Below are 18080 nucleotides of genomic sequence, written 5' to 3' on the forward strand. Positions count from 1 at the left end.
GCCAACACAGTTGCACCAAGAGCAAATCGTGCCTAACTAACCTGGTGTGCTTCTACAACAGAAGAATTACATCAGTGGAGAAGGGAAGGGTAACTAATGTCAGCTACCCAGACTTCTGCAAAGCCTTCGACACAGTGTCCTGTAACATTCTTACCTCTGAACTGGAAAGGTACGGATTTGGAAGATGATCTAGAGTGTGGATAAGGAATTTGTTGGACAGCTGCATCCAAAGTGCAGTAAATGCCTCAAAGCCCACATGGAAACCAGTAACAAGTGGTGTTACTCAAGGTGCTGATATTAACATCCTCATTAATAATATGCATGATGATGATGATGGGCCGGAGTGCATCCTCAGCAAGTATGTGGATGACACCGAGCTGTGTGGTGTAATTGATACAGCAGAGGGAAAGGATACCACCCAGAGGGATCTGGATGGGCTGGAAAAATGTGCTCAGGTGGTCCTCTGACTACTCTCAGCTAAATACTCCTGGCAACAGTGAGAAAGTTATATTAATGGTTTACTGACACATCTAAGGTGGTGTCTGTAACACAAAGAAAATACAAAATAAAACAGTTAGTGGTAACCATACTTGCTGTTATTTAAGTATGTATGTTTACTTTCTTCACAAAGGACTTTCAAGCCTCTTGCAACACTGCACTGTCAAGAGCATCAACACTAAGGGCTGTTCTAACCCTTCTGGTGTCTCCCACTTCTATTATCTTTGGCTGAGGACGCCACAAAATGTGCAATGCATTTAGAAATAAACATCAACCATTATGCCTGCTAAGGAAGGAAACACAAATGTATCTCTTGGTGCAGTTTCTTGTTTTCCTCGAGTTTTAAAACATTAGTGTACAGGTAAGAAAACCGGAGGGCAACCCAGGGTAGCTCTGTTGATGGCTTACGGAGACAGTAGAGATATTACTCTGAAGTGCTATCACTTGCAGCTTTAATACTTCATATTCAAAAGCTGATGAAATGCAGCAGTAAAAAAAAAACAACAACAACAACCAAAAAAAATAGGTTTTGTCTTATTCTGTGTGTTTCTTTCTTTTTCTTCCCCCCAAGAAATTTCTGTTAAGTTTTCTCCATTGCAGTCTGCTGATGAAGTCTTTACCAATCTGAGGGCTATAATCACAATCACAGAACGTTTGGGTTAGAAGGGACCTTAAAGCCCACCCAATTCCAACCCCCTTCCATGGGCAGGGACACCTCCCACCAGCCCCATCCAGCCTGGCCTTGAACACCTCCAGGTATGGCGCATCCACAGCTTCTCTGGTCAGCCTGTGCCAGGGCTTCACCACCCTCTGAGTAACAGATTTCCTCCTAACTCCTTTTTAGGAGTTAGACATCAGGAAGAGGTTCTTCACTGAGAGGGTGGTCGCATGCTGGAACAGGCTCCCCAGGGAAGCAGTCACTGCATCAGTGTGGTGCCTGTCAGAGTTCAAGAAGCGTTTGGACTGTGTCCTTAGTCATAGGTCTGAATTTTCAGATAGACCTGTGTGCTGCCAGGAGTTGGACTCAATGATCCTTATGGGTCCCTTCCAACTTGGGATATTCTGTGATTCTATGATTAGTTTAAAATCATTAATAATGTGGATTCAACGTCCATTTTCTAAACATTATGATAATTTATGTTAAACATTTTGCCACACAAATGTTGACCATACCCCCATTAGCTTGCACATTTGATCACCCTTACACTATTGCAGAGAGCATGATGGCAAATCACAGTCTCATTGTAAAGTGTGGCTAGAACGGGACCTACCTTCTCTTCCTGATGTGCTCTGTTGGCATTTTCCATCTGGAAGCTATGCAAGGACTGGATTTTATCAATCTGCTCTCTCTGCTTCTCCAGCTCTCCCTGGAATTCATTCTTTTTGAGCTCCACGGCGCCTCTCTCCGCTGCTGCTCTGCGGACTTTGCTTTCCAACCCAATGATCCGACTCTGAGGAGGAGCACATTAGCAAAAGACAAAGAGAAATGTTTCCCCTCTGAGACCGTTTTAAAAGGATCATGCTTTCAAACTTCACATAGGCAGAACTGGAATAGGTAACGAGTAAACTCACTTTGCTTTTTACTGGACCTTTCTTCTATTCTTTCACAGAACACCTAACTTCAGAGAATACAACAAACAATACTAATGTCATCCAAACATTTCCTCAGTTGGTTATACCTGTCAGCCACCTGTAAGCACACACACACACACACAATAGCCTTACATAAATTATTGGTAACTCATATTCTGTAGCAGCCAACAAAATTTCAGTCAAAGATCATCAAATAAATACAAAGCTGTCTAAGTGCTTATGGTTTAAAAAAAAAAAAGCACAAACAAAAGCCACACCAAAACAAAAACAAAAGAAACACATTAAAAATATGTTTACATTCTTTCTGAAGTACAAGGTCAAAACATTTCTCAAAATGCCCATTCTGACATCACTTCAGTTTCTAGTGTTGAACCTAAACTTACTCAGTGGGAAAAAAATCACCTCTCAAATCACCAACAATTTTCACTTAAGACCATGGACAAAATGGACGGAGGACAGCACCATCCAACGTACACTTAAATAACTGACATATAGCTGTTACACAAAGATACAATGCTCATTTATAAACAGAAAATTATTGTTCTTGACTGCTCAAAAAGCAGTTACAAGATGAAAATTCAAGACCATCAAATACTACACACACAAATGGGGTAAAGGAATTAAGCCAGGTGCTGTCAAGGTCTATTTCTTTTAAAGGATTCATTTAGGTTCACAGGACATTCTTTCTAAATTTTTTGCATTAAGTGGCTTATGGGCAGTAAGGAGGAATATGAAGACCCCCCCCCCCCACACACAAAATTAGACAGGATTTACCCAGTCATAAAGACCTGGGGATTCTTGGTAGATAAAAAGAAATGAATATAATAAGAACTGTGCATCTGCCAAGACTGACAGGAGATGGATTAAATCTTACATCACAGAATGCTGCATATTACTGCCTGCCTACTCCACTTCACTGCCACTGCAAGAGAATGGAGAGGAGGAGGGAAAAAAAATATTAAAAAAAACTTGTAGTTTGGCTGGAAGAGCGAAGAAAAAGCACTTATTCCGTGTTAGTCATAATAGCAGCAAAGTCTTGCCAACAAATGAATGGGCTATATGACTGTTTTATGAGTGTTTTAAAAGCTCCATTCATAGCTTTGGATGTGCTTTTATTTTAGTCGGAGTGCATGACTGCACAGAAGTGAAAGTATTTTCAGTCGTGTTCTTTGGGGAAAGCGCACAAGATGATACAGTAAATCAGTAACAGTAAACGGGATTTTATGTCTGTACTTTACTGAGACCAAGATAGGCTGGTATGCTGGCTCATTTTCCTATCAGCTGCCCTGTGATCGTGCAGCAAAGCCTGAGTATTACTGTCGCAGCTACAGACAGCTGGTAAACACCATCCTCAGGCCCCTCGCTACAGGAAAGAGGAGAGATGACCAAGTTTCCAGAAGAAATGACATCATACCCTGTCACCACAGGAAAACTAAGACGTTCCCTCAACTGCATGGCCCAAGATGTGCCCTGCTTGAAGAGTGTCTGCTGTGGGGTGGAACAGCAATGCAGTTCCAACAGCCATCAACTCAGTGTTAAAATTAAGTTCAATTAAAAAGAAAATAATTTCACAGAATTTCACAGAATTTCTAGGTTGGAAGAGACCTCAAGATCATCAAGTCCAACCTCTGACCTAACACTAACAAGTCCTCCACTAAACCATATCCCTAAGTTCAACATCTAAATGTCTTTTATAATAACTTAACAGAAAAACTTGGGAAGAGCTCTCATAAGGCATGTTTAATCACCAGACTTTAAATTTTCAGGTTTTTGCTGTTGCTAATTGCTAAAGAAAAAGAAAGAAAAAAGAAAGGAGAAAGGGGAGGGAGTGGAGAGTTGAATTCTCAACTTCAGAATGTGCAGTCCAGTAAGGATAACAAACCCAAGCTCAACAGACACAGAAAACACAGTCTCCACTACAACACAGCAGAGTAATTATTTCCATGTGAGTTGTGTGCCTTCTTTAGGAACAATTTCTAACAAATACAAATTCAGATTTCTCAATGCCATTTCTGAACAAGCTAGATTTCTCTGTCCTTGGTGGGAAAGTGTGTGTGCATCCTTATTCGTCTAACATCTATCAAAAGAGGTCAATCTTACTTTATGCTAAAAAAACAGGAGTCACCTGAACAGCCATATAGGAAAATAATTTATGGAGATGAGCAAATTACAGAGGCCCACTCAGAGCCAAGTTGCAATGTGCTCTGAGGAAAAAAAAAAAAAAAGAAAAACAACAGGATGCCACATCTACAAACTGAAACAGAACAAACCAGCTGAATGCCACATGTGTGCAGAAGTTACAGGCACCATATGTAGGTCTTCAGGTTTTGGGTCCCCCTTACCAACAGACAGGCATTCCTCCCATTTCCCCGTCTCCCTCCGCTGATGAGCATCAGCTGTAACATTTGTGTAAATCCCTAAAGCAAGTCAAAGTTCCTAGCTCACCATACGCAGAGGAAGCATTCTTCTTGCTGTGGACTACCTTTATTAACCACACACGTGCAAGACCACGTGCAGACCACCAGGAACATTACCTGCAGATCCGCATTGCGAGAGCTTGCAACCCAGTAATTGAAACCCAGAACGATGATGCAAGCCAGGAGCACGGCCACGAGAAGAGGTGGAGACTTCATCCCTTAGCAGCTGTTTCCTAGACCTACAACTTCAAAAAAAAAAAAAATAAAAATTAACAAAAACACATGACCACAACAGTGTAGAAATCTGCAAATTAAAATACATGTCTTATATCGCATCCTCCACAATCGAGATTTTACTGTAGTAATGCAGCAGCTCTCAGCTGAATGGACTACACCATGCAAGGAAGGCGTTCCACCCAGGTGCAGAACTGGGGGTCCTCAAGGAGAGGTTGGACGTGGTGCTCAGGGACATGGTTTAGTGGGTGACATTGGTAGTAGGGTGATGGTTGGACCAGATAGTTTTGGCAGTCTTTTCTTTTCCCAACCTTACTGATTCTATATAAAAATATATGATTCTATAATGATTCTATATAAAAATATAAATAAATAAAGTTAAGCAAACACTCTGTTGATTTCAATGGGAAATCGTACCAAGTGATGTTTCTCTTGATACTCAGCTCTCTTCTGCTCCTAACAACAACAACAAAAAACCACAACTTGCTTTAATAAGCGGGGTTTAACAAACGAAGATTACCAATTGCTGTTGGGCCTTGGTTTATTCTGTAGAGCTGCCTATTCCAACATGAGACGAGGGCAAAGGGCAGCTGCAATTCTGTTTGCAACAAGCCATAATCTCCCCGTGATGTGATAAAATCTGGGCTTACTGGATGCAATAACACCTAGCTCAACGAATCCTCAAACTGGACTGGGAACCTTGGGCACAGTTCGTAATACCCGCTGCTCTCTTGCAAACTGGTATCAACCTTTTTTCTCTCCTTTTTGTACTACTGCAGACAAAAGCCAGCAAAAACAAGCATGGAAGATCGAACAGCAAACACTGATGTATTGCAAGACACTAACTCAACATGAAATGGGTGCATTTACTGTTAAAACACCGCACAGTCTCTCAAGTGAATGCTCTTAAAAATGACTTCTTTTTCCCTATGGATGCAATTTACAGGCTGCAATGTATTTATAAATTAATAAATGGTAGCAACTCTCGAAGGGTTTATGTTGGGACATACAGTGTAATCACAGGGGAGGAAGAAAATGTCAGCAGCTCGCAGGGAACAGAGATGTTGATATTACTCTATTCCCAGTGCTTAGGTCCCACAACAGCTCACCTACACTTAATGTGTGCACGCATCCAGAGCAAAACCCACTCTGGAAGACTCCTCTTTGGATTCAGAATAAGACACAACCTTTCTTCACCTTTCCCCAGCAGGAATTGCACAAGACTGCCAGTCCGGTCAGTGCTTCAAGTCTATTTGCTCATTTGAAAACAGCATGTGAGTTTATCTATTTATTTGGGAACGGGCACCGAGTGGCAGAAAGCAGCTTCCTGAAGTGCCAGCTCTTCACTCGTGCCGCACCTTGTCCAGCAGCTGGCCAAGTTGTAAGCCCGTGCTCCTGAGGAGCAGGTGAAGCACACCAAGCACACAGCTGCACGGGGCCAGCACCCCAAGTCCAGGTTTCTGCTAAGGATCCAGCGGTCACACACAGCGCAACCCTGACGGCAGCCACAGGGCCACATGCAAGGCAAGGACAGGGTGAGGAAGAGGCACGAATTTTAGTCATAGAGCACAAAATCAAGATGCAGTGGACTAAATCACACACATACAGATACGTACACATTTCCAACACTAGGCTAAGGATTATGGAAAGATGAACACCATTGTACAGATTGTTCTTCCTGCTGTGCCACATTAAGAGGAGTGCCTGAGATTTACACAGCATCCTTGTCTCCACAGGCTCCCCAAACCCAGAACTGCAGATATCCAGAGTGGCAAAAACAACTTGCAGGAAATGGGGATGACCACATCAGCTAAGAACAAAATAATCTATTTTTGCTTACCAGAATACCACAAACATAAAATACTTCTACAAATAAAATACTGCGCTTCAAAAAAATGTATACCAAAATCCACCACGAAGTCATCAGTATCCTGTTATTCGTTGTAAACGTATTAGTTGGCACACTTGAAAACACGGAAAAAATTACCAAATATAAACTGCAATATGTAGTGCGTCATTCCAAGCATTACTTGAATAAAATAACTGGTATTTTCCTCCTGTCGGTCAGACGTAGGGGAAGCAATACATCTTATCAGCTACAGAAGCTTGCACTGCAAATTAACTACTGTTTAGACTAGATGTTTAGCTCCAAAAGACTTGGCAGTAGAGCAATTATACAAGGGACACACGATTAGTCCAGGGCACACCTCAAAGCACAGGTGCAAAACGTTACACACCTACCCAGCCTGCAAACTGAGCAGCCTGAATGCCCTTCCTGCTGCTCTCAGCTGCTAAAAGCTGGGAAGCAAGCATTGATTTCAGTAAAGCACGCTCAACTCCCATACATTTTTCCCCTCTAGGAAACTTGGTGTCGTTTGCCTTTATTAATTTATGTTAATGGAGAATATATTTTAGAGCCACCAGAAGGAAAGGCAAAAGGGAGAGTAACGGGGGGAGATGCACAGAAGGACCTTCTGTCTAACCAGTGCAGACACAAAGCATAACCTCGGCTGCAGTATCGGTATTTCCTCCCTCATCACCCTAAAAATAAAATCTCCGTAACTTTCTACCAGGGATACACACACGTGTTCTGGTGGAAAGATAAGCAAATCAGCTCAGTAAATACACTGATACGGAAATGTATTTGTCACGCTGTTCTCCAGGAAATACCTGGTTTGGCACAGTGATTTGCGTTGAAGAGAAAGCACGTTTCTGATTTTAGGGGGTAAGAAAGTGCTTTCCCTGAACACGAAGCCATCCCTCTCTCAGCCCCTCAGCCTGAGCACACCCTTCCCTTACAGCCGGCACGCAGGCAGCTGCCACCAAGCAGCCTCAGCACGGACAGCCCACGGACACACCAACTCCAGACAAAGACCGGCTCTCAGCTCTTCCCTTCCCCCCGCAGGGCACCGCAGCCCCCGCCGCACCCCCGCGGCTCCGCGGCCCGGCCCGGCCCGGCCCGGCTGCCCCCAGCCCCCGGCCCCGCGGCTCCCCCAGGCTGGGGCCCCGCAGCGCGGCGGAGGCCGCGGCTCAGCTTTGCCCCCCCCCGCCGCCGCCTTCCTCTCACCTCGCCGCCGCTGCCGCTGCCGGGCTGGCCCCGCCGGAGCAGGAAGGCGGCCGCCGCCTCGCCGGGGAGGGCGGCGCTGGCAGGGCAGGGCCGGGCAGAGGGCATGGAGGCTTTCCGCCACCCCCTTCCCCCGGTGCTGGATGTCGGTGCTGCCGTGTGGCGGTGTTGGGGGAGCGGGGGGGGAGCAGCCCGGCACCGCGCTGCCCCAGCGCAGCTGTGGGGGGAGAGGTGGTTGTGCTGAGATGCATGTGCTGAGCTGAGCTGGGGCCATTAAAAAAGATAAAACAATGAAAAAGTGATTTATGGCTGAACGTGTAGCTCGAACTTTAAAAAAAAATCATCTTGCGCCATCAGAAGATAGCACTGAACATGGTCATAAAATCACAATAACCCGAGTTGGAAGGGACCCACAAGGATCATCAGGCTCCACACGGGTCTGCCCAAATCATTCAGACCTATGACTGAGAGCACAGCCCAAACACTCCTTAAACTCCGACAGGCTCAGTGCTGTGACCACGTCCCTGGGGAGCCTTTTCCACTGTGCAACCACCCCCTCGGTGAGGAACTTCCCAATATCCAGCCTGACCCTCCCCTGTCGCAGCCTGACACCATTCCCTCGGGTCCTATCACTGATCACTAAAGAAAACAGATGGACGCCTGCCCCTCTGCTCCCCCTCATGAGGAAGCTGCAGGCCACCATGAGGTCCCCTCAGCCTCCTCTTCTCCAGGCTGAACAGGCCCAGTGCCCTCAGCCGCTCCTCACACATCTTCCCCTCTAGGCCCTTCACCATCTTTGTAGCCCTCCTCTGGGCACTCTCCAGCAGTTTCACATCCTTTCTGCAGGATGTGGTGCCCAGACCTGCACACAGTACTCGAGTACTGCGCTGCCACACCAGCGCAGAGTAGAGTGGGACGATCATTTCCCTCAACCAACTAGCAATGCCATGCTTAATCCTTCTGTTCCTGGAAGACTACTTTAAAATGATCAGAGTAAGATGTGCATTTTAGCATTTTCACCAGAGAGAACTTTTTTTTTTTTTTTTTTTTTTTAACAATATGTACAAAACTTTTTTCTTGGTCAGAAACACATTTTTGTTGCAAGTTCAAAGCCATGTTGGAGCACATCTCTCTTCTCATCTAGTTAGGGAGATATGTAATTTCCTGACTGGGAGCAATTTGCTCTTTATTTATTTTTAAGGAAAAGTGGACCCTTCTTTGCAGCACATGCAAAGCCTAGAGTTATAATTTGACTAAAAACAGGGCTTCGATGTTTAGGGAACTGAATTGTTTGCCAAGATTCATAGAAACACAATGGCAGTCAGAAAATGGCTCATTTGTCTTTGTAAGTAAGACAAGAAAGATGTTAAAAATAAACACCGATAAAAATATTAATTAGGAATCATTGTGCAAGCAGAAAATGTGAGGACTGTCTGCAGCTGGGACCACTCATTGACTAATTTTGCCCTGCTTCCTTACAGGCAGACAAGACTTCTGGAGACATAACCCCATTATTTTCCCTTTCTCGGGAGATTGTCTTGATGAGTAGCTGTTCTGTCCAAAAGGATCAGGAATAAAAAGTCCCTCAGATACATAAATAGCTGACAGGTCTCAAAAGCTAATTGACTATAAAGCCCATTTTCAATAGCAAGAGTGAAGGTTTCAAGTCCAGCACTGTCTGCAGAATGCATCCAATGAGAATAAATTAAGTTAATTGAGTTCAGAAACTACAGCACTATGCAGTTTGCAAAAAGTGATTCTATGAACATTTAAGGACATTAGCAGTTACAGAACCAGTTAACAGTATTTATCAGTAGTCATCACCTACCAATGTTTTAGAAAATATTAGTAACAGATACGGACAGAGAGGTAGTTGTAAAACCATCAGATGCTGCAGAGGCTCTTATGTTAAATAAATAAATAAATACATACATGTTTTATTTAAGTTTCATAGTAATCATTACTTTCCCTATTAACTAATGCTCTAGACTACAACTATAACCAGTCTTGCATAAAAATTGGTAGAAGATGCAAAATTAGTAAAATTGTGTCTTTATTTTAAAAAATGAATAGCTGTGCATTTAAAGAGAGAAGTGAGAAAAATACAAGTTTTGTCTTTACATGCGAATGTGGTAAAGCAGAAAAATTCTTGAAAGAAAACCACCCATTCTGGTTTAGAGGAACAAAATGGATGGCACATAGCAGTCGGACAGCTCAGCATGATTTTCTGATTCCTATAGATGCACAATACCACCATGGTCTTTCAGAACTATGTCCTAACACTTATTTGGAGCCAACAGAAATGCACTTAAACATATGCTAAACTGCAGAGAAGTAACTCAGCAAGATCTCTTGGGACCAGTACTAGAAGTAGTAAACTTGATAAAGGTCTGTTTATATGAGCTTCACAAGATAGCGCAGCCCTCAACCCAGAGCAGAGCTGCTGCTGAGAGTGAAGCCCAATTTGTGATTGAAAACACTAAGGACTGAAAATGAGTTTTGGTGACTTACTACTGCTGAAATACTATGCATGAGAAATGTCATCCAGAAGTAAAGTTGTTTGCAGAAAAGTGCTGGACGTGGATTGCCTGTGTAATTTTTGTTTGTTTGTTTGTTTGCAAACATTTGTGAAAATCAAAACTAGAGGTTACATTGAAGAAAATTAGATGTGCTTTGAGGAATAGGAATTAAAAAGACTCAAACTTGTATAATAATAGTTATTTATCATGAAATTAACCTGAAACACAACAGTAGATGTGTGAACATTGGCATACACATGTATATAGCTGGCATACTAATGAAACCAGGATGCATTCACACAGAAAAAGTCAGCATATCAGTCAATAGTAGGGAAAAAAAAAAGTTTTATCCATGTCATAAATATTAAAACTGACGGATGTGCACAGTTTTTTTATCTAACATGAAGAGTTGCCCTGTGAGAGAGAACAGGAAGCAGCACAAGCCTTTATCATAGGAGTTCTGCTGTGTTGCTAGGGCTCTGCATCAGAACTTCACTGTAAACATCAGGCTTTGACAGATGTTAAAATTTCCTTTAAAAGAAAACAACTGAGGTACAACGTACTTTGCAGCTGATGACATGGAGATAGTGTATCCACTCTTTCTTGAACATTTGGAGAAGTAACTCAGGAGAATTAATCCATGTGAGAGGATTGTTCTGAAGCATCGAAGTACTAAGTTTTCAGGAAGTGACTGATGTACAGCCTGCCTGACATGTACAATCCACAGCTGTTAGATACTACCAGCCCAGTGTTAACGTGTCCGTGCTTAATGTAATGGTTCTGATAATGAGCAAAATGAGCATTAATGAGCAAAAGTAATGCTAAAAATAACAACACCTCTTTGATATCTTAGAAAATGCCTTCTAATTTTGCATTGTGCCTTCCTCATTACCTGAAGCACAAGGATGCAAATTGTTTACCTTTCTAATATCTGGGAAAAGAGGGACAACATTTTTAAGTGCCACATTGTGACTATGCAGGATGGGTTAGTCAGGCCCTTGTGAATAAGCTCTTCTTGAATAGTTCAAGTTTGTCTAAGATTTTATTAGTTATTTAAGATGTAATACATCAGGGGCATGAACTTACAGTACATCTCAAACATAAAGTGTTTTATTTTCCATTACATGCATACAATATTGTATGTTATCTGAATTCATGAGTGCCTGTAAAACGAACTGTGTGACCTGCTGATCACGCAGGTAGCTGATCTTTTCTGTGATTTGCATTGTTTAAATACATGTGAGAGATCAAATTGTAGCCTATGTTTCAAATTCCATAGGTTTCTGCCTACTTGTGAGGAAACACATATATGTAAGTTGCACAGTTTTGCAGATATTAATTCCTTGCAAAACTAGTAGTTTAATACACTTGATCCTGGGGAGACCACTCACAAATGTACTTACCTTTTCTCCTGACCTTTGTTATGGTTGTTTGTACATACATACAAGTACATGGGTAATACTTGACTGCTGTAAACAAATTTCCCCATGAACATTAGAGCATCCCTATTTGAATACATATCTTATACAGATTGTTAGATGTGAGCTGCACCTCTCTGGTCACCCCTCCAATACTTCCAGAAGCTCTGCCTCTTCATTTAAAAAAAAAATAGTAGAAGTTTTGTTCCAGCAGCATTAGTCAGGCACAAAAACATTGGTCTAGCAGAGAGTGAACAGATTTTAGGAAATCTGATTCTAATCGTATCCCTGACATTGATTTCTGTGCAGCCCTGATTATGTCATTTAAAATCCTAGGTTGGAAAATAAATATCTATCTCACAGACTGGGAAAAGACATACAGCTGGTGCAGAGTAAGTTTCAGTATTTGCTTTTCACTTTTAAATATATACATACATATAAATATGAATATTGTGCCCTTGGATAAAACAAAATTTAAAATCAAATGTAATTTTAAATATTTCCCTTAGTACTGTGTAATGACTGTGTATCTCACCTTTTAAAAGTCCTTGAACTGGCAGTACTTCAGAAGATATCTCATGTCCTTACTGCAACACAAGGATTTAAAAGTATTTTCTTGTGGATGTTTTTTGTAGAAATCTTTTTATGGAATTTTTCATAGGTTAGTTATTGAAACTTGGTAGTGTTTCTTCTCATTATGAAAACACAATACATATAAAAAAGTAAGTCACAAAAACTAACGAAAAAATACAGTGTCTTACAATTACAAGATGCTGAAGAACTGTAAGAGTAACTCCAACTTCAGGCCTGGATGAAGCAAAACAAGATTTAGGGCATTATTTAATTTTGAGTCACCTTTTTGGTTACACAGAAGAACATCATAATGGTAGACTTGTTCTAACTATCCAGGTTGAATGCATTTCAAGCACAAACCTGCTGCTCCTCTGCCCCCCAAAACAAAACAAAGTAAAACAACAACAGCAACAGCAATAAAGAAAAAGGATTAAGGTAGAGAGGAGTCAAGTGCAAGGACAATCTGTCCAAGTAGATCCTACACTTACCCTGGGATTCTGGAATTTATATGGAACTATTGAGCTATGATGTCAACTAGCCTCACTTTTCCTGCAGGATAATCCTGTCCTTCTGAAAGCCAAAGACATTTAGTCACTCACATGTTAAAGGCCAAGATTTTATCTTGTGTCTTTTCTAGTCAGAACTTCTTTTCAAGGATTGATGGGAAAAAAGATCTTAAAACACCAAAAGTTTAAAAAAAGAAAAAATAAATAAAAAAAGCTTTGCTTCATTAGAGGTGCTGATTGCACTTTTGACATCAGCAGGTTTGCTATGCTCTTCACTTCTTCCACTCCAAAGCAAAGTGAGAAAGAGGATTTAAAATCAACAAGTTTTCATGTATACATCTTACCTAACAAGTTTACTACTGTATAATAGCAACTGAAATAGATCTAACTTCTTCCTCATCAGTCTCTTTTCTGCTTCATCCTCAAAGACTTTTTTTTCCTTTGTAATACTATTTTACCTCTCCTGTTACCCGACAGAGAAGGAGCAACTCTCAAGACTTTGTAGAGAAATGGATAGAAATAGATAACCTTGAACCATTTGTTTCTTTCCTAATATGCTTGTTGTTTTTGTTTGTTTGTTTGTTTGGTTTGTTTTGTTTTTGTTTTTGTTTTTTTCTTGCCAAATGGTAAGCTAAAACAGTCCAACTGTCAATATCCTTTCACTAAAAAATAAAACTGAAAATAATAAAAAAACTAAAGCATCATTTGACCTCGCCAAAGCTACTGAAAATTTGCTGGTAGAACAAGATGGTCAAATCCAGTCATGAGACCATTTTCTGGAGATCCATAATCAAAGTAATGTCAGATTGCTACCAACCAGCACAGTTGCAAAACTTCAGACTACTAGAGAAAGACACTAGACATGTTTTAGTATGAGTAGAGTCAACTGTTTTACCATACTATTATTCCCAGAGATCCCAAACAACAGGCATGTAACTCCCCAGAGCATCCAATGAAGTTAAGTTTTAATGCGTTCCTTTTTTTCCGTATGTCATTAACTTAATTTGCCATACATCTCTGTTTCCTCCTGCCAGTCTCATCTCCTTGAGGATCCTGTCTTTTAAGGTCTGATTCTTTGAAGAGAGAGTACAAGTTCCCTGGAGGTGTTTAAGGAAAGGACTGATGTATATTAGGGACATGGATTAGTGGTAATACTGGTGGTAGGTGGATTGTTGGACCAGATGATCTTGGAGGTCTTTTCCAACCTTAATGGCTGTGATTCCCTTGAACATGTGGTCTAGTGTGAGGAAATTAATATTTATACTTTAAGCATCCAAAAGATTTATAAAATTATCAAAAACAATTAACATGAAACAAAATACGGTCTTTTTTTTTTTTTTTTTTTTTCGTCGTTGTTTGCTATTAATATTTCATTAAGTCAGGGCTATATACTAGAATCAGAAAGGACTGAAATGCTGAGGGCAGTGGCTGGGAGATGAATGATCTCCCTTACCCCCTGTCACCTCTTCTCAAGGGAGAGCATCTAGAGTCCATGCTGCATTCTTCAGGGGTGCAGAGCACATTATAGGATATAAAAAAATACATTTGTAACATGTTTCTTAATAGCAGACAAAAAGTAATATGATCTTTTCTTCTGCACAATATATATGCATATATTTGTTCTAAGTGCATGCTGACTTATGTGTATGTTCACAGGGTCTGTTTTCACGTTAAAAATAATTACAGGCTCCCCCGTCACTAGATGTTGTTCTGTAGCCTGCATTTTACAGCATGTACACTTAATGACCTCCTTTGGCCTTGAAAATATGCCTCCAACAAATCTTCCACTAAAACGGGTGCAGGCTGAAGCAATGAGTAAAAACTGACACTTACACAAACCAATTCATTTACATAATGAAAGCAATGAAGTGAGAATTTTCTAGTTAGAGTTTTCTAGTGAGAATTTGCGAGAAAAGATTGACACTTTCTGTAAAGATCAAGCAGCACACATAATGTTCTGCATGTGTTAATTCTTTCACTCCTTAGAACTGGATTTTCTTACAGTGCTTTGTATTGAGGTTGAGTTCAGCTGCTAATTGGAAATAGGAGTAATTATGTGCTCACATAGGAATTAGTGAATTAGGAATTAGGTAGTATTTTCTACTTCCATTTTAAAAGAAATGCACTCAGAGTGAGCGTTTCACCTGGATTCCAACACATCTCTTTGTTTGCAGACATAGACACTCTCAAGTTAGGTTATTGCTTTGTCATGTTAAAAAAAAAAAAAAAAAAAAAAAGGCATGCACAAACAAAACAATAACAAATAGGAATCAGGGAGTGGTTTATTTCCCACTGCAGCAGTCCCCAGAGGGGCTGTCAGCTGAAATCTGACTGCAGTCCTGCATTACTGAAGCACAGGCATACCATCACAGGCAGATGATAAAAGGTTTTCTCTGCCCTTCCCAGTTTTTTTATACTCTCTGAGTTCCTCTGAATAACCCTGGATGCTGGCCCTGGGCGTAGCTTCTCCAAATGGCATCATCACTGTGGCTTCTGCAGCTCTGGAGGGTTTGCCTCAAAGTATCAGCTCTCCTGCTTAATTGCACAGCCTCATTTAGGGAAAATGCCCAATATGCCCTGATATGAAAACGTACTGCTGCATGGGGAATCTGGGCTAACTGCAAGACTTACAATTAGACAGTGATGTCTCTGTAAAACGGCATAAAATAAACATGCACTCGGTAGGTGCAGTAAAAAAGCACCTTAGCAAAGAACATTTTGTCTTTGGGAGCTGGTTGTATTAGGTTTGTCCTCCTAGCAAGAGCACTGAGAAGTTTAGTTTACCAGGGGTAGCACATGGCTAGTCCAATATTCATAAAACAGGGTAAAGGTTACAAAAATTCTCCCCAGATCTTGAATGTCCACCCAGCCAAAAACGGCCTCAGTCTGCATTCTTTAGAAAAAACATCAGTGGCACAAAGCTGCAATTCTGCGAGGAAGGGAAGTGGTAGCTAACATGGTAACTGTGTACAGTTTGGGCTAACATATTACTCACTTCAACTTACAGGAAGGTAGGCCATATATAGATCATTTTCTCATTTCTTTGTTCCAGGGTTCACACTGTGCAGCGGGCTATGGTAACATACGATAGGGTGTCTCTCTAATCACCTGCCAGGCACAACATTTTGCTCTGGCAGTGCACTTTGGTTCAGTGGTCTGAGCTCTAGATAAAGTGCAGGGTGATTTACACCTTGTTACACAAATTCTGCACTACCTTATGCATAGCACGTGTACTGCATATGCAGGTACAGGGAGGGGAGAGAAGCAGTGGTGGCAATCATGAGGGAACGGCTATAAGTACTTTGGAAATGCAGGTGGAAAACAGGATCATCCAGCAAGGGAGTCTATAAACGCTGGAGTAATAGCAAGCCAAAAGAAAAAAAAAAATCTATTAAATTTACAGAGGTTCAAATCACAAGTTTCACACAGTATTATTTGTTTATGTGAAGATAATACTTTTCTGGGATTAGTGCCTGTGAGACACAAGTGCCTGCATGTGAACCTGATTTGTTGTTTCACAGTTAAAACAGGGGGCTTACCTGTGATTTAGTTTGGAGACAAAGCAAAACATTTCCACTAGGGTTGCTAGCTAGTAGTCCGCACTTGTGGTGAGGCTGCTGCCAGCATTATCTCACTGGCTACACATGCCAAATCTCCTTTTGCCATCAGCAGTTCAAGGATGGTATGTGCAGGATGCCACTGAAACCGAGTGCATGGTGTTGCTACGCTCCCAACACAGCAGCGGGAACAGGGAACTGTCACCCTTGGGATGTGTCACATCAACAGCTTTTCCAGCTTCTGCCCTGTAAAAACGTGGGGACCACTGCAGAGACTGCAGGTTTAGCTTGAACACAACCTTTGCAATAATCTGCTGCTTGTGCAAACCTTCAGGAGTTGGTGCTGTGAAACAGGCACATTTTCAAAAAATCAAAATAAAAAATAAATCCGTTGGTTTTGCATGTGTCACTGCTATTTGAAAGGATAAAAACAATTAGCAAATAACAATGCAGTGTTTGGTGATCACCGCCAGGTGGTACCAACCACATAGTACGAGTGCCTTGAATTTTCCCAGTTACATAGGATCTCTTGTGATAACCAACACATTGTTACTGTGTGCTTATACATGTGAAAGGGCTGAACTCTAAAAATATTACAAAAATTGCCAACAAATGCTCAAGCTCTCTAAACGCCAAAAACACCACTGAGAAACCCTCTCCAAGGTCACTGCTGCTGTTAGCAGAACACACCCTTTCTGTTCCTTCTGGCAAACAGGTGGCATGAAATTAGGATGTTTGCAAAAACCAGCAGCATTATAACAGACAGTACTACTGGATTAACGAGTTGCTTCACTGTCAGATTTGATTCTCAGTCTGAAGCCCAAAAGCCTGTGGTGCTTACTAAACTCTTTGCCTGATAGTTTCTGTGTAAGGATCGGAAAAGTGGATAGTGCACATTCCAGGAAGGTTTCTGAGCAACATACTCTATCTTAATATCAGCTGCTCACTAAGGCAATAGTGAGCAGCTGATATTAAGCCAATATTAATAGTGCCTAGGCTGTTCTAGGCACTGATGAAAATCTGTCCTGTCCCACTGGAAAATACATATACAGATCCCAATCAAATACTGTTGTTTCTTCTACTTCTGAAGGTTTCCAAAAGTGAGTGAGAATATAAAGGATAGTGCCTCAGGCCTTCTGGGAGCTTCCACCTTAAAATTGTTATTCTGTTCCCAGAGCTTCATGGCTTATGAGTCGAGATATTGACAGGAAAGAATATTTTAGATTTTGAAGAGTTCACCATATGTCTGCCAGCTCTGGACAAGGATGGACATGCTACTTGGCTTGCCAAGTGACCTGTGCTTGCAAAACATTGATATTTGCATCAGAACCATAGGACACTGTTTTGGATGGCTTTGCTTTCAAAACACGCATAAACAACAGTTCTGGTTTCTGTACCCTGAGGTAAGTTGTAAGGTGTCTGTCTAGCTTCTCCTTGGTCCCTGATGCATTCCTGGGTCTCATCTCTACCTCTTCCCTTGATACTGTAGTGGCAGCTGGTAGATCTGTGGTGGGAATATGTTTGACAAGATCCCATCAGAATGCCCATATTCTCTGTCTGCATTGCTCTGTTTTTTGTTTGTTTTTGTTTTTGTTTTTTTTTCCTGGAGCGTGATCATAGTAGTGGAAGTAGGTGAGACCAAGGCTTTATAATAAATGACCCCTTGCTCCTGCTTTTACCATCTCCTTTGTCATTACAGAA

The 18080-nt window shown here is 41.5% G+C and overlaps 1 protein-coding gene across 2 annotated transcripts in view; it reads right to left on the reverse strand.

The window, feature by feature from the left end:
- The window catches only part of GOLM1 (golgi membrane protein 1), a 28946-nt gene extending 20979 nt beyond the window's left edge, over window positions 1-7967 (reverse strand). The window contains exons 1-3 of one of the 2 annotated variants that reach the window (XM_068667593.1): window positions 7810-7967; window positions 4626-4753; window positions 1770-1949 (exon numbers count right to left, since the gene is read on the reverse strand). In XM_068667593.1, coding sequence (XP_068523694.1) covers window positions 1770-1949; window positions 4626-4724 — 279 coding nt within the window. In that variant the 5' untranslated portion in view covers window positions 4725-4753; window positions 7810-7967. The remainder of the gene's footprint in view (window positions 1-1769; window positions 1950-4625; window positions 4754-7809) is intronic. The other variant, XM_068667594.1, reaches the window with a different exon arrangement.
- Between the last annotated feature and the right edge of the window lie 10113 nt (window positions 7968-18080).

This window comes from Anas acuta, chromosome Z (genome assembly GCF_963932015.1).
Source record: "Anas acuta chromosome Z, bAnaAcu1.1, whole genome shotgun sequence".
Classification (NCBI taxonomy): domain Eukaryota; kingdom Metazoa; phylum Chordata; class Aves; order Anseriformes; family Anatidae; genus Anas; species Anas acuta.